This window comes from Pleurodeles waltl, chromosome 12, assembly GCF_031143425.1.
Source record: "Pleurodeles waltl isolate 20211129_DDA chromosome 12, aPleWal1.hap1.20221129, whole genome shotgun sequence".
Classification (NCBI taxonomy): Eukaryota; Metazoa; Chordata; class Amphibia; order Caudata; family Salamandridae; genus Pleurodeles; species Pleurodeles waltl.
Window position 1 is genome coordinate 26,742,880 of NC_090451.1, and position 16,892 is coordinate 26,759,771.

Genomic DNA, 16,892 nt, shown 5'->3' on the forward strand with positions numbered 1-16,892 from the left:
GTCTCCATGCGTTAAGGTTCCACTCGAGTGGCCAGTGGTGCCAAATAGATATTAAAAAGTCAAATACAGGCATTGCAGTTGTTCAGAGTGCCAGTAGAGGACTCACAACTGTCTCCACACAGGGGTCAGGTAAAGGTGTGTATCACTGTACTAGAAGCAGGCTGCAGGCATCTCACTCCAGTAGTGAGTGGGGAGAGCTGGCCATTCTCACCAGGATTGTGGATGCTCTCCTGACAGTAATACAAGCGCTACTGGCGGTGTCTTTTGTTGAAAGGAAGAGCAGCACCAGTGGCTGATAGTTTAAGAGGAAAAATACTAAACCAGTCTGTAGGAAATCTACTTGTTTCATAGCTCCTAACATTTTTCTGTGCTAGACGCTGCTGGTATTTTAATTATCAACATCGTAAAACCATGGACTGTTTTCTCATTACACGTGTTTCCATTGCACAGCCTTCCTGTTCTTTGCAGGAGAGAGCTGCAGGTGGGTTGGGTTTCTTTGCAGGACCTTACAGGTGCATGCAGAGGAGGATGGCCACCTTCCTAGTAGGCCTGGTTCTTAAGAATGGAATGTCCGTCAGTGACTCTTCAAAGGGACTGGCAGTGCTGGGACCCAAGAGGGAGATAGATATATTTTCAGCCTGTCCTCAAAACCTAAGATAAGAGGTTACGAAACCAGTTTAGGGATTCCTGGGGCTCAAAGAAGAGCAGATGTCCCGCGGGCTCAGCTGAGTCTGGGTGCAAGGGTCCCAGGGGAGGGTCAGGATACAGGGGCCCTGCCTGAGTCGGGCTGCAGCAGGCCCCATGCTTGGTGTGTCCTGCTTCCCCTGCCCTTCGTAGAGACCTTACCTCCAAAGTAGGATCCATCGGAGAGCTTCATCTCCTTGTTGCCCTTAGTCATGACGCTGACCACCCCGTGCTGAATGAAATACATCTTCTTGCCGATTGTGCCCTCGCGGATGATGTAGTCCGTGGGCTGGAACACCTCAAACTTCAGCTTGGTCAGCATGGCAGTAACGAAGTTGGGGTCTGCGTTGGCAAAGAGCGGCATTGAGGCCACCAGCTTCCTGCAGTTAAAGTTTACAATTTCCTGTCAAGAAGGAGAACAGCACAGAGTGAGAAGAGAGGTGGCCATGACAGGGGGCATAGGAGCGGAGTGCATGCGGGAGCCCCACTTAACTCAGTGACCTCTGGCACCCCAATAATCCCCGTAGGTACCACTAACCTTTGTTACCTCACTTAACTCCCTGGTGCCTCATTTATCCCCCCGACCCCCCACTCACCTGCCTTTCACCTCACTATCTTCCCTGTCACCTCACACCCCCCCACCACCTCTGATACCCCAGAGCCCCCACTCACCTCCCTGAGGGGCTCGTTCAGCTCCTCCAGGATGCTGTCCTCATCAAACATCTTGCCCTGGTACCGGTGCTCGTAGTAGTCGTGGATTCTCTGGCGGAAGTCAGCGGGCAGCTTGTGGAAGGACATGTACTGCTCCACTTGTTTGTACTGTGAAGAGAGAGAGGCCGTCAGCCAGAGTTATGGGGCTTCTAACTTCAAGCATGTCACATGCAGGAGCTGGCATCCACTGTGATGACAGCAGCCGTGCATTATCAGCATTACCAACATTACTCAGCCAATGTTTGTTGCAGCAGCGATTAGTATCAGCATTACTGAGCCAATATTCACTGCGACTGCCGCAGTGATGCATTATGTACACTGAGCCAATATTCACTGCGACTGCCGCAGTGATGCATTATGTACACTGAGCCAATATTCACTGCGACTGCCGCAGTGATGCATTATGTACACTGAGCCAAGATTTGCTGCTGCAGCAATATATTATCAGCATTACTGAGCCTATATCAACTGTGGCTGCACAAACGATACATTATTAGCATTACTGAGTCAATATTCACTGTGTCTTAAGGAGCAATGTAGCAGCATTACTGAGTCAATATTCGCTGCGTCTTAAAGAGTGATGCATTATCCACATTACTGAGCCAATATTACCTGGGACTGCACCAGTGATGCATTATCTATACTGAGCCAATATTTGTTGCAGCAGCAATATATTATCAGTATTACTGAGCCTATATTCACTGTGGCTGTAGGAGCGATGCATTATCAGTATACCGTGACAATATTCACTGTGACTGCAGCAGCAGCATTATCAGCATTACTGAGCCTAGATTAACTGTGGCTGTATGAATGATGCATTATTAGCATTGCTGAGTCAATATTCACTGTGTGTTTAGGAGCAATGTAGTACCATTACTGAGTCAATATTCACTGCGTCTTTAGGAGTAATGCATTATCCACATTAGTGAGCCAATATTCACGTGACTGCCGCATGATGCATTATATATACTGAGCCAATATTTGCTGCAACAGCAATATATTATGATCATTACTTTACTGAGCCTATATTCACTGTGGCTGCAGAAGCTATGCATAATCAGTATACCGAGACAATATTCACTGTGACTGCAGCAGCAGCATTATCAGCATTACTGAGCTGTCCTTCACTGCAGCACCGATGCATTATCAGCATCACTGAGCTGTCCTTTACTGCCGCTGCAGCAGCAATGCATTATCAGCATGACTGAGATGTCCTTTACTGCCGCTGCAGCAGCAATGCATTATCAGCATCACTGAGATGTCCTTTACTGCTGCTGCAGCAGCAATGCATTATCAGCATCAATGAGCTGTCCTTCACTGCTGCAGCAATGCATTATAAGCAGCACTGATGCATTATCAGCATCACTGAGCTGTCCTTTACTGCCGCAGCAATGCATTATCAGCATCACTGAGATGTCCTTTACTGCCGCTGCAGCAGCAATGCATTATCAGCATCAATGAGCTGTCCTTTACTGCCGCTGCAGCAGCAATGCATTATCAGCATCACTGAGATGTCCTTTACTGCCGCTGCAGCAGCAATGCATTATCAGCAACAATGAGCTGTCCTTCACTGCTGCAGCAATGCATTATAAGCATCACTGAGCTGTCCTTCTCTGCAGCACTGATGCGTTATCAGCATCACTGAGCTGTCCTTTACTGCCGCAGCAATGCATTATCAGCATCACTGAGCTGTCCTTTACTGCCACTGCAACAGCAATGCATTATCAGCATCACTGAGATGTCCTTTACTGCCGCTGCAGCAGCGATGCATTATCAGCATCAATGAGCTGTCCTTCACTGCTGCAGCAATGCATTCTAAGCAACACTGATGCATTATCAGCATCACTGAGCTGTCCTTTACTGCCGCTGCAGCAGCAGCAATGCATTATCAGTATCACTGAGCTGTCCTTCACTGCCGCTGCAGCAGCAATGCATTATCAGCATCACTGAGCTGTCCTTCACTGCCGCTGCAGGTGCAATGCATTACCAGCATCACTGAGCGGTCCTTCACGGCAACTGCAGCTGTGATGCATTATCAGCGTCACAGAGCTGTCATTCACTGGCACTGCAGCCGCAATGCATTATCAGCCTCACTGACTTGTTATTCACTGCCGCTGCAGTAACGATGCATTATCAGCATCACTGACTTGTCATACACTGTGCTGCAGCAGCGATGCATTATCAGCATCACTGAGCTGTCCTTCACTGCTGCTACAACAGTGATGCATTATCAGCATCACTGAGCTGTCCTTCACTGCTGCTGCAACAGTGATGCATTAACAGCATCACTGAGCGGTCCTTCACTGCCACTACATCAGTGATGCATTACCAGTGTCACTGAGCTGTCATTCACTGGCACTGCAGCGGTGATGCATAATCAGCGTCGCTGAGCTGTCATTCACTGGCACTGCAGGTGCAACGCATTATCAGCATCACTGACTTGTCATTCCCTGCAGGTGCAATGCATTATCATCATCACTGACGTGTCACTGCGCTGCAACAATGATGCATTATCAACATCACTGGGCTATCCTTCACTGCCGCTGCAGGTGCAATGCATTATCAGCATCACTGACTTGTCATTCACTGTGCTGCAGCAGAGATGCATTATCAGCCTCATTGAGCTTCAGGTCGAACAGATACTACACTTTGTAAATTACAGATAATGTGTACATACACTATCTCACAAAATATTATTGTCTGAAATCTACATTCCCAGGTTGTACACAGCAGGGCCTCGTGCAGACACTGCTTGAAGTAAAGCATGTGCCCTTTGAGTTTTGTGCACACTGGCTGATCAAGGTGCAGGCAGGGTTCTCCTGGGCTCAGAGTGGGAGGTGTGGGGGCGTAAAGCCTTTTTTTTAGTGAACCTCAGAAGAATTAATTTACTACACAGCAAGTTCTCAATTCCACTTGTATAGCTCATTGTTCTTCCTCTGTTCTTTCCACAACCAGCGAGCCCAGAAGAGGGCGCTCTCTACACATGATGTTAGAATTCACAGGGCTAATATATAACAAGCATTTGCAATGCAACAGGTCTCGCGTTTGCTCGAGTTAGAGCTATTCGCATTTTAAACCCTGGCCAGACTTTTCTTTCCATATAAACTAAAAAGTAAAACAGTTTCACATAAAGAAGCCCATGGCCACCATGAAGCATGATGGAAACACACAAAAGGAAACAGAAGTTTGCTTGCAGTGAAACCTATCAGCAATAGTGCATTTATCTATGTAATCGGCAAAAGTGCAATTAGCCATGTAACAGGGTCTATGTCATGCAAAGCGCTTGACTTCTGCCCAGTGAGATCACGATGTGTAGGAAATAAAAAGAAAAAGAAGTCCAGAAGCCATGCAGAAAACATGGAGCCGTGTATGTTTTCAGTAGTTCACCAGTGCTGTCGAGGAGGGCTAAACGCCGGAAAAGGCATGACTTATGCATGCCTTTCACTAATGAAATCAAGCGAATTTTAAAAGGCAAGCCCACAAACCAACAAAACTGGTGGGCATGGTTAAAAGCCCATAGAGAGATTACACCAGGGACAGAGCGCTTTGCGCTTGATCCTAAAAAGGGGGGGCATATTCTGAAAAAAGAGGCAACAGTAGCCGCTAGACCAGCGCAGATTCCCTGGGCAGAAATGTGCCCCATAGCACGCACCACAGTCTTCGGTTGACTGTAACAAAAAACATCACATTGGACCACTAGGTGGCAGACTAATGCAGAGGTTAGAAATACAGAACACGTGACAAGCTGCAAAAACAACTGCAGGTACATTTAGGTGCACAGTCCGGTTTCTCTGGTGTGAGGCAAGGCCAGGGAGGTCTGACACTCGGGTGTGGTGGCTTCTGATATCTAATGCTGATACATGCAGCACTCCTCTGCTTTTAGGCATGAGCTGAGCCTTGCTACGTTTAAAGGGCGCATCAGGGGCGGTTCTGAGAGGCTTGGGCACCAACACATTCTCCAAAACACCTGCATCAGAGGTAAGCCCCCCTACCGTTCCTCCAGTCCTGATGGCCCAGTGAAGATGGAGTCCCTCCCAACCCAAGATGGATCCTTCCATGCAAAGGCTGAGTCCTCCTAACAAATTATGTTGCCTCCAAGTGAAAATTACCCGTTCCTAGAGATGTTGGTGCCCCCCTTTGAGGCTAGGCTCCTGCTTGGAGATTTCAGTGCCTTCAAGGGTGTGTGTGTGTGTGCGGGGGGGGGGGGGGTTGGGATGGGGAAAGAGTGTTATGGGGTAAATCAGCCCCACCAGTTGGAGATAACATTATTTTGAAAAATTATACTCATTAATCAGAATTTGCAGTTGCGGCACATGCCATGAATTTGACATCAAAGCACTATTCAGTAGTCCAGGTGACTCTTTCAGATGCTTCCATTGCAGACTGATTCAGTTTTGTAAAGTTGTGCGGTCACCAGGGTGACTGAGTGAGTTTTAAGTAGTTGTGAGGTTATTTTGGTCGGAAATGTACATGGGCGGTGTGGTAAGTTCAGTAGCTGATGGTACCAAGGGATGTTGGTTATTAATTACCCGTCTGAGCCTCCAAGTGGATATTGATCATTCCAGGCGGAGGTAGCTCCTGCGTAGGGCCCCATTGTGTCCAATCAGAAGCCACGTCTTCAAGTAGACTTTGCTCCCTTGTAAAACACAAGCTCTTCAAACATTAAAGGCTGTTGGCTGCTGACTGCAAACGCCAGCGTGTTTCTCTGAATTATTGAACTGGCTCTAAATGTCAGATGAACAGACCATTTACTAAAGATCGGGTGACTTCTGACGTCAGGCTGCCCGCGGCGAGGAGCCGAAGAGATGGCGCTTCGCACTCTCCGGATCCAAACTCACTGCACACTAGAGATGGAAATACCATGAGCTAATGGAGTAAATGTTAACGGAGTCACTCACTATAGCCAGTGTAAATGTCTACTAACAACACAAGCCATGGACACGGGTGTGTCCTGAGCTAATCAAGCAAACACAAGCAGTGCATGTCTAAAAACAAGAAAAGCAGTAAAAATAGAATGAGCTAATTGTATAAACATTAACAAGGGCATTCACTAAAGCCAGTGTACAGGTCTACTAATAACACAAGCAATGGAAATCTGTGAGTCTAACGCTTCAGACTTGCGGATTACTAAAACAGGTCTCCAGCACAGAGTCCCCTTGGGCACAGCAGCGCCAGCCTGGCGAGGAGCACAGCCCGATGATGAAGCATGCCACCAAATGGTGGGCCAGGGCTCAACAAAGTTGCCTCTGATTACCTCAGTTGCGCCAACCATAATAGACAGACAGGAAACATGACGGAACTGCACATGCGTTAACGTAATCAAGGTACAGAATCTACAGTCTGTACTGTGCGGAAGCTTAGTCTATGGTTTCAGTTCTGTCCGTGGTACTGAACGCTATTGTCTCAAATGTTCAGGAGCTCTGTCCATGGTACCAAACACTACAATCTGAGCTGTTCATAAGCTCTGTCCATAGTACTGAACACCTCAATCTGAGCTGTTCATAAGCTCTGTCCATGGCACTGAAGGCTAAGTCTGAATTGTTCATTACCTCTGTCCATGGTACTGAACGATTTGAGCTGTCAAACTATGTTCATAGTACGGAACACTTCATCTGAGCTGTTCAAAAGCTCTGTCCTCGGTACTGAATGATGTCTGAACTGTCCATAAACTCTGTCCATGATACTGAACGCTACGTTTGAGCTGTTCATAAACTGTGTTGATTGTACTGAACTGTTCAGAAGCTCTGTCCATGGTACTGACGCTAAGTCTGAACTGTCCATAACCTCCGTTCATGGTACTGAATGCTAAGTCTGAACTGTCCATAACCTCTGTCCATGGTACTGAACGCTAAGTTTGAATTGTTCCGAAGCTCTGTCCATGGTATTGAACGCTAAGTCTGAACTGTTCATAAGCTCTGTCCATGGTACTGAACACTAAGGCGGTCATTCTGACCGCGGCGGGCGGCGGTAGCCGTCCGCCATGCGGTCACCGCCATCTGCCCGCTCCGCGGTCAAAAGACCGCGGAGGCCATTCTAGCTTTCCCGCTGGGCAGGCGGGTGCCCGCCAAAGGAGCGCCCGCCGGCCCAGCGGGAAAGGCCCTGCAACATAGAAGCCGGCTCCGAATGGAGCCGACGGTGTTGCAGGGGTGCGACGGGTGCAGTTGCCCCCATCGCGATTTTCACTGTCTGCTAAGCAGACAGTGAAAATCATGCTGGGGCCCTGTTAGGGGGCCCCTGCACTGCCCATGCCAGTGGCATGGACAGTGCAGGGGCCCCACGACACCCGTTCCCGCCATCCTGTTCCTGGCGGTAAAAACCGCCAGAAACAGGGTGGCGGGAAGGGGGTCGGAATCTAGCGCCGCCATGGAGATTCAGCCCAGACAGGGGAAATCCGGCGGGAAACCGCCGGATCCCCTTTTCTGACCGCAGCGTGGGCAGGGAAGCACCGCCAGCCTGTTGGCGGTGCTTCCGTGGTCGCCAGGGTTGGAATGACCCCCTAATTCTGAACTGTTCAGAAGCTCTGTCCATGGTACTGAACGCTAAGTTTGAACTGTTCAGAAGCTCTGTCCATGGTACTAAACTGTTCAGAAGCTCTGTCCATGGTACTGAACGCTAAGTTTGAACTGTTCAGAAGCTCTGTCCATGGTACTGAATGCTAAGTCTGAACTATTCACAAGCTCTGTCCATGGTACTGAACGCTAAGCTTGAGCTGTTCACAAGCTCTGCCCATGGTACTGAACGCTAAGTTTGAGCCGTTCACAAGCTCTGTCCATGGTACTAAACTGCAGAAGCTCTGTCCATGGTACTGAACTGTGAGAAAAAAAATTTCTTCCTGTTTTTTTCTACTTTCTATATGTGCTGCATTCTGCAGTACACATGGCAGTGGAAATCACCTAGATATACTGTTTTTGTGTAAGTGCATGGTGCAAGAGTGCCTGGGTTGGCGCATGGCAGCCATTTGTGCACCAACACAGGGGGAGAGGAGAGAAATGCACTGTATCTTGTAGATACAGGACATTTTTGCCCTTTCCAGGTGGCAGAGGGGGGGGCAGCAAGTGTGCGCCATGGGGCTTGTAAATATGCCTCTTGGTGATTAACCAATTGCATACATGTACGTTCGTTCAGGTAACAGGCAGCCTAGTGAGAATGCCTTTTTCCTCCTTAGCTCTGTGTCCCTCCCGAGCCTCCCAGCACAGGAAAACTCCTCTTCACTCCAACACCGCCCTCCCTTCACTTTTACGCAGAGGCACATGAAGGGCCACAATGACTGTTCAGGGATGGTTGTTTAAAAAAAAAAAAAAAAGTATGGGAACTGCTTTTGTAAAATTAAAAAAAGCATGGGGCATGTGGATCCGCACAGATCCTGTCCACTTCGACCTCTGTTTTCATGCACATGTCCTTCAAAGTGAGTCGGGGTGAGAGGGAGGAGGCCAGCCGGGTCACATTCGGACCGAGCGCTCTGATCATGCAGACCCATTGAGCCTCAGAGTAAATGCCCAGGGAGAAGAGGAGAGTAGTGAGACCCTTGGATAGCATCAAAGAGATAGCACAGAGGAATTGGCGCTATATTTTTTTTTGGGGGGGGGGGGCATTTTTTAAATTACAAATGATAAAAGCAGCTTCTTCAGAGAGATGCCTTGAGGAAGGTGGGGAGTTTTTTTTTTTTTTTTTGGTTGAGTTGTACTGGGACCCAGGCTCACAACACCCCAATTGTGGGGCCTCGTTTTTTGCTCAAGTACTGTTTTTGTTTGATATACTTGTATTTTTATGAGTCTCACAAATAGCATGGATTATGAGTTACAGAAAAATACCCATGAAATCTCTTAAACGCCGTTCCAGAGCTCACCCCTGCCCCTCCAACTCTCCCAATTCTTGCCATACATTTTTTAGGGAGGGCCCAACTTCAAAATGTTTTGCTTGGAAGGGTGCTCAGAGCAAAAATGTTTGAAGACCTCTGGTTTGAGGATATGGCTGGGCCCAAACTGAGGTAGCATGGTACAAAGGAATGGCAAAATAACAAAGGCCTGGGGAGCAGCCCGGGTAATTACAAATGGGTGAGATTGATTCAAGGATTCCATCCATCATATGGCACATTAAAGGTAACTCTTAACATATAGTGGGCAGTCAAGGCAAATTATTGAAATAAAATAGGGTGAATTAGCATGTATTATGGGCCACCGCTTTTAAAGATTAGCTGCTACTGTGGAAGGATACACCGAGACTGTCAATAGCATTAGGTGAAAGAGAAATATTGGACTGAGTCAATCGGTGATTGACAATGACTCAAGCCAATGGGTCTAAGACGGAGATCGAAAGGAAGCCAATGGTTGAAAAGGGCGGACCTAAACCCCACTGTGTCTCTCGCAAGCAGTATGTCTGCTTGGCAACTGTGCTGTAAAGACCCACCCCTAACACAATGTACTAAAAAAAAGTGCTATGCAAAGCGGTTAAGATTCCTACATCGAGACGTACCGTCGCACACGCCACCCCCATCAAAAACCCCTGCACTGACTGAGTGACTAATGAAACATATAAACCTAATGGCCATTGTGAGAGTGGGAAGGGCAGGTGGATGGGCTGGTAAAGTCCACCCTCTGCCCCCCCGTGCCTGGACCTGCCACATTAAATACCGATGGGGGAGGTTGAGGCGGAACTAATCCTAGCACGAAGTTCAAAGCGCGTCTCCAGGGGCGGATCACAAACCATCATTCCAGGCTGCATATTTCCAATTAATATTTGATTTCTAAAGACGTGTTTTTCGTGCAGAGGGAGGGGAGGGGGTTGCCCTGTCCTACAGAGACTCATAAGCTCCTATCCTGGCACAGGGCCATGAGCCAGAATAACACAGTGCGACAGAGGCGTGAGCTGTGCTCCTGTAGCGGACGGATGGACTGCGAGTCTAGACTGCTGCACACAGAGGGGCCGAGGCCACACATCCTGTACTGCAGTCTCTGCTGCACACAGAGGGGCTGAGGCCACACATCCTGTACTGCAGTCACTGCTGCACACAGAGGGGCCGAGGCCACACATCCTGTACGGCAGTCTCTGCTGCACACAGAGGGGCCGAGGCCACACATCCTGTACTGCAGTCTCTGCTGCACACAGAGGGGCCGAGGCCACACATCCTGTACTGCCGGTCTCTGCTGCACACAGAGGGGCTGAGGCCACTCATCCTGTACTGCAGGTCTCTGCTGCACACAGAGGGGCTGAGGCCACACATCCTGTGCTGCAGTCTCTGCTGCACACAGAGGGGTTGAGGCCACACATCCTGTACTGCCGGTCTCTGCTGCACACAGAGGGGCTGAGGCCACTCATCCTGTACTGCAGTCTCTGCTGCTTGTACAGAGGGGCTGAGGCCACACATCCTGTACTGCAGTCTCTGCTGCACACAGAGGGGCCGAGGCCACACATCCTGTACTGCAGTCTCTGCTGCACACAGAGGGGCCGAGGCCACACATCCTGTACTGCAGTCTCTGCTGCACTCAGAGGGGCTGAGGCCACACATCCTGTACTGCAGTCTCTGCTGCACACAGAGGGGCTGAGGCCACACATCCTGTACTGCAGTCTCTGCTGCACTCAGAGGGGCCGAGGCCACACATCCTGTACTGCAGTCTCTGCTGCACACAGAGGGGCCGAGGCCACACATCCTGTACTGCTGGTCTCTGCTGCACACAGAGGGGCTGAGACCACACATCCTGTGCTGCTGGTCTCTTCTGCACACAGAGGGACTGAGGCCACACATCCTGTACTGCAGGTCTCTGCTGCACTCAGAGGCGCCGAGGCCACACATCCTGTGCTGCAATCTCTGCTGCACACAGAGGGGCTGAGGCCACACATCCTGTACTGCAGTCTCTGCTGCACACAGAGGGGCTGAGGCCACACATCCTGTGCTGCTGGTCTCTGCTGCACACGGAGGGGCTGAGGCCACACATCCTGTACTGCAGTCTCTGCTGCACACAGAGGGGCTGAGGCCACACATCCTGTACTGCTGGTCTCTGCTGAACACAGAGGGGCTGAGGCCACACATCCTGTACTGCAGTCTCTGCTGCACACAGAGGGGCTGAGGCCACACACCCTGTACTGCAGTCTCTGCTGCACACAGAGGGGCTGAGGTCACACATCCTGTACTGCAGTCTCTGCTGCACACAGAGGGGCCGAGGCCACACATCCTGCACTGCAGTCTCTGCTGCACACCGAGGGGCTGAGGCCACTCATCCTGTACTGCAGTCTCTGCTGCTTGTACAGAGGGGCTGAGGCCACACATCCTGTACTGCAGTCTCTGCTGCTTGTACAGAGGGGCTGAGGCCACACATCCTGTACTGCCGGTCTCTGCTGCACTCAGAGGGGCCGAGGCCACACATCCTGTACTGCAGTCTCTGCTGCACACAGAGGGGCTGAGGTCACACATCCTGTGCTGCAGTCTCTGCTGCACTCAGAGGGGCTGAGGCCACTCATCCTGTACTGCAGTCTCTGCTGCTTGTACAGAGGGGCTGAGGCCACACATCCTGTACTGCAGTCTCTGCTGCACACGGAGGGGCTGAGGCCACACATCCTGTACTGCAGTCTCTGCTGCACATGGAGGGGCTGAGGCCACACATCCTGTACTGCAGTCTCTGCTGCACACAGAGGGGCTGAGGCCACACATCCTGTACTGCAGTCTCTGCTGCACACAGAGGGGCTGAGGCCACACATCCTGTACTGCAGTCTCTGCTGCACACAGAGGGGCTGAGGCCACACATCCTGTGCTGCAGTCTCTGCTGCTTGTACAGAGGGGCTGAGGCCACACATCCTGTACTGCAGTCTCTGCTGCACACAGAGGGGCTGAGGCCACACATCCTGTACTGCTGGTCTCTGCTGCACACAGAGGGGCTGAGGCCACACATCCTGTGCTGCAGTCTCTGCTGCACACAGAGGGGCTGAGGCCACACATCCTGTGCTGCAGTCTCTGCTGCACACGGAGGGGCTGAGGCCACACATCCTGTACTGCAGTCTCTGCTGCTTGTACAGAGGGACTGAGGCCACACATCCTGTACTGCAGTCTCTGCTGCACACGGAGGGGCTGAGGCCACACATCCTGTACTGCAGTCTCTGCTGCTTGTACAAAGGGGCTGAGGCCACACATCCTGTGCTGCAGTCTCTGCTGCACACAGAGGGGCTGAGGCCACACATCCTGTACTGCAGTCTCTGCTGCACACAGAGGGGCTGAGGCCACACATCCTGTACTGCAGTCTCTGCTGCACTCAGAGGGGCTGAGGCCACACATCCTGTACTGCAGTCTCTGCTGCATGTACAGAGGGACTGAGGCCACACATCCTGTACTGCAGTCTCTGCTGCACACAGAGGGGCTGAGGCCACACATCCTGTGCTGCCGGTCTCTGCTGCACACAGAGGGGCTGAGGCCACTCATCCTGTACTGCAGTCTCTGCTGCACACAGAGGGGCTGAGGCCACACATCCTGTACTGCAGGTCTCTGCTGCACACAGAGGGGCTGAGGCCACACATCCTGTACTGCAGGTCTCTGCTGCACACAGAGGGGCTGAGGCCACACATCCTGTACTGCAGTCTCTGCTGCACACAGAGGGGCTGAGGCCACACATCCTGTACTGCAGTCTCTGCTGCTTGTACAGAGGGGCTGAGGCCATACATCCTGTACTGCAGTCTCTGCTGCACTCAGAGGGGCTGAGGCCACACATCCTGTACTGCAGTCTCTGCTGCATGTACAGAGGGACTGAGGCCACACATCCTGTACTGCAGTCTCTGCTGCACACAGAGGGGCTGAGGCCACACATCCTGTACTGCAGTCTCTGCTGCACACAGAGAGGCTGAGGCCACACATCCTGTACTGCAGTCTCTGCTGCACACAGAGGGGCTGAGGCCACACATCCTGTGCTGCTGGTCTCTGCTGCACACAGAGGGGCTGAGGCCACACATCCTGTGCTGCTGGTCTCTGCTGCACACAGAGGGGCTGAGGCCACACATCCTGTACTGCAGTCTCTGCTGCACAGAGGTGCCGAGGTCACACATCCTGTGCTGCTGGTCTCTGCTGCATGTGCACAGCGGGTCTGAGGCCACACATCCTGTACTGCAATCTCTGCTGCACACAGAGGGGCTGAGGCCACACATCCTGTACTGCAGTCTCTGCTGCACACAGAGGGGCTGAGGCCACACATCCTGTACTGCAGTCTCTGCTGCACACAGAGGGGCTGAGGCCACACATCCTGTACTGCAGTCTCTGCTGCACACCGAGGGGCTGAGGCCACACATCCTGTGCTGCTGGTCTCTGCTGCACACGGAGGGGCTGAGGCCACACATCCTGTACTGCAGTCTCTGCTGCACACAGAGGGGCTGAGGCCACACATCCTGTACTGCAGTCTCTGCTGCACACAGAGGGGCTGAGGCCACACATCCTGTACTGCTGGTCTCTGCTGAACACAGAGGGGCTGAGGCCACACATCCTGTACTGCAGTCTCTGCTGCTTGTACAGAGGGGCTGAGGCCACACATCCTGTACTGCCGGTCTCTGCTGCACTCAGAGGGGCCGAGGCCACACATCCTGTACTGCAGTCTCTGCTGCACACAGAGGGGCTGAGGTCACACATCCTGTGCTGCAGTCTCTGCTGCACACAGACGGGCTGAGGCCACACATCCTGTACTGCAGTCTCTGCTGCTTGTACAGAGGGGCTGAGGCCACACATCCTGTGCTGCAGTCTCTGCTGCACACAGAGGGGCTGAGGCCACACATCCTGTACTGCTGGTCTCTGCTGAACACAGAGGGGCTGAGGCCACACATCCTGTACTGCAGTCTCTGCTGCACACAGAGGGGCTGAGGCCACACATCCTGTACTGCAGTCTCTGCTGCACACAGAGGGGCCGAGGCCACACATCCTGTGCTGCAGTCTCTGCTGCACACAGAGGGGCTGAGGCCACACATCCTGTGCTGCTGGTCTCTGCTGCACACAGAGGTGCCGAGGCCACACATCCTGTACTACAGGTCTCTGCTGCACACAGAGGGGCTGAGGCCACACATCCTGTAATGCAGTCTCTGCTGCACACGGAGGGACTGAGGCCTTACATCCTGTGCTGCAGTCTCTGCTGCTTGTACAGAGCGGCTGAGGCCACACATCCTGTGCTGCAGTCTCTGCTGCACACAGAGGGGCTGAGGCCACACATCCTGTACTGCAGTCTCTGCTGCACACAGAGGGGCTGAGGCCACACATCCTGTGCTGCTGGTCTCTGCTGAACACAGAGGGGCTGAGGCCATACATCCTGTACTGCAGTCTCTGCTGCACACAGAGGGGCTGAGGCCACACATCCTGTGCTGCTGGTCTCTGCTGAACACAGAGGGGCGGAGGCCACACATCCTGTGCTGCTGGTCTCTGCTGAACACAGAGGGGCTGAGGCCACACATCCTGTACTGCAGTCTCTGCTGCACTCAGAGGGGCTGAGGCCACACATCCTGTACTGCAGTCTCTGCTGCACACAGAGGGGCTGAGGCCACACATCCTGTGCTGCTGGTCTCTGCTGAACACAGAGGGGCTGGGGCCACACATCCTGTACTGCAGTCTCTGCTGCACACAGAGGGGCTGAGGCCACTCTTCCTGTGCTGCTGGTCTCTGCTGCTTGTACAGAGGGGCTGAGGCCACACGTCCTGTACTGCAGTCTCTGCTGCACACAGAGGGGTTGAGGCCACACGTCCTGTACTGCAGTCTCTGCTGCACACAGAGGGGCTGAGGCCACACATCCTGTACTGCAGTCTCTGCTGCACACGGAGGGGCTGAGGCCACACATCCTGTACTGCAGTCTCTGCTGCACAAAGAGGGGCTGAGGCCACACATCCTGTACTGCAGTCTCTGCTGCACACAGAGGGACTGAGGCCTCACATCCTGTACTGCAGTCTCTGCTGCTTGTACAGAGGGGCTGAGGCCACACATCCTGTGCTGCAGTCTCTGCTGCTTGTACAGAGGGGCCGAGGCCACACATCCTGTACTACAGGTCTCTGCTCCTTGTACAGAGGGGCTGAGGCCACACATCCTGTACTGCAGTCTCTGCTGCACACAGAGGGGCTGAGGCCACACATCCTGTACTGCAGTCTCTGCTGCTTGTACAGAGGGACTGAGGCCACACATCCTGTACTGCCGGTCTCTGCTGCATGTACAGAGGGACTGAGGCCACACATCCTGTACTGCCAGTCTCTGCTGCATGTACAGAGGGGCTGAGGCCACACATCCTGTACTGCCGGTCTCTGCTGCATGTACAGAGGGACTGAGGCCACACATCCTGTACTGCCGGTCTCTGCTGCATGTACAGAGGGGCTGAGGCCACACATCCTGTACTGCCGGTCTCTGCTGCATGTACAGAGGGGCTGAGGCCACACATCCTGTACTGCCGGTCTCTGCTGCATGTACAGAGGGGCTGAGGCCACACATCCTGTACTGCCGGTCTCTGCTGCATGTACAGAGGGGCTGAGGCCACACATCCTGTACTGCAGTCTCTGCTGCATGTGCACAGAGGGGCTGAGGCCACACATCCTGTGCTGCTGGTCTCTGCTGCACACAGAGGGGCTGGGGCCACACATCCTGTACTGCAGTCTCTGCTGCACAGAGGTGCCGAGGTCACACATCCTGTGCTGCTGGTCTCTGCTGCATGTGCACAGCGGGTCTGAGGCCACACATCCTGTACTGCAATCTCTGCTGCACACAGAGGGGCTGAGGCCACACATCCTGTACTGCAGTCTCTGCTGCACACAGAGGGGCTGAGGCCACACATCCTGTACTGCAGTCTCTGCTGCACACAGAGGGGCTGAGGCCACACATCCTGTACTGCAGTCTCTGCTGCACACAGAGGGGCTGAGGCCACACATCCTGTGCTGCTGGTCTCTGCTGCACACGGAGGGGCTGAGGCCACACATCCTGTACTGCAGTCTCTGCTGCACACAGAGGGGCTGAGGCCACACATCCTGTACTGCAGTCTCTGCTGCACACAGAGGGGCTGAGGCCACACATCCTGTACTGCTGGTCTCTGCTGAACACAGAGGGGCTGAGGCCACACATCCTGTACTGCAGTCTCTGCTGCTTGTACAGAGGGGCTGAGGCCACACATCCTGTACTGCCGGTCTCTGCTGCACTCAGAGGGGCCGAGGCCACACATCCTGTACTGCAGTCTCTGCTGCACACAGAGGGGCTGAGGTCACACATCCTGTGCTGCAGTCTCTGCTGCACACTGACGGGCTGAGGCCACACATCCTGTACTGCAGTCTCTGCTGCTTGTACAGAGGGGCTGAGGCCACACATCCTGTGCTGCAGTCTCTGCTGCACACAGAGGGTCTGAGGCCACACATCCTGTACTGCTGGTCTCTGCTGAACACAGAGGGGCTGAGGCCACACATCCTGTACTGCAGTCTCTGCTGCACACAGAGGGGCTGAGGCCACACATCCTGTACTGCAGTCTCTGCTGCACACAGAGGGGCCGAGGCCACACATCCTGTGCTGCAGTCTCTGC

General features: G+C 52.8%; 1 protein-coding gene across 1 annotated transcript in view; it reads right to left on the reverse strand.

Annotated features, from left to right (window-relative positions):
• The window catches only part of HCN2 (hyperpolarization activated cyclic nucleotide gated potassium and sodium channel 2), a 289,150-nt gene that overhangs the window by 54,552 nt on the left and 217,706 nt on the right, over positions 1-16,892 (reverse strand). Inside the window, exons 5-6 of the mRNA XM_069216276.1 lie at positions 1,357-1,503; positions 847-1,087 (exon numbers count right to left, since the gene is read on the reverse strand). Coding sequence (XP_069072377.1) covers positions 847-1,087; positions 1,357-1,503 — 388 coding nt within the window. The remainder of the gene's footprint in view (positions 1-846; positions 1,088-1,356; positions 1,504-16,892) is intronic.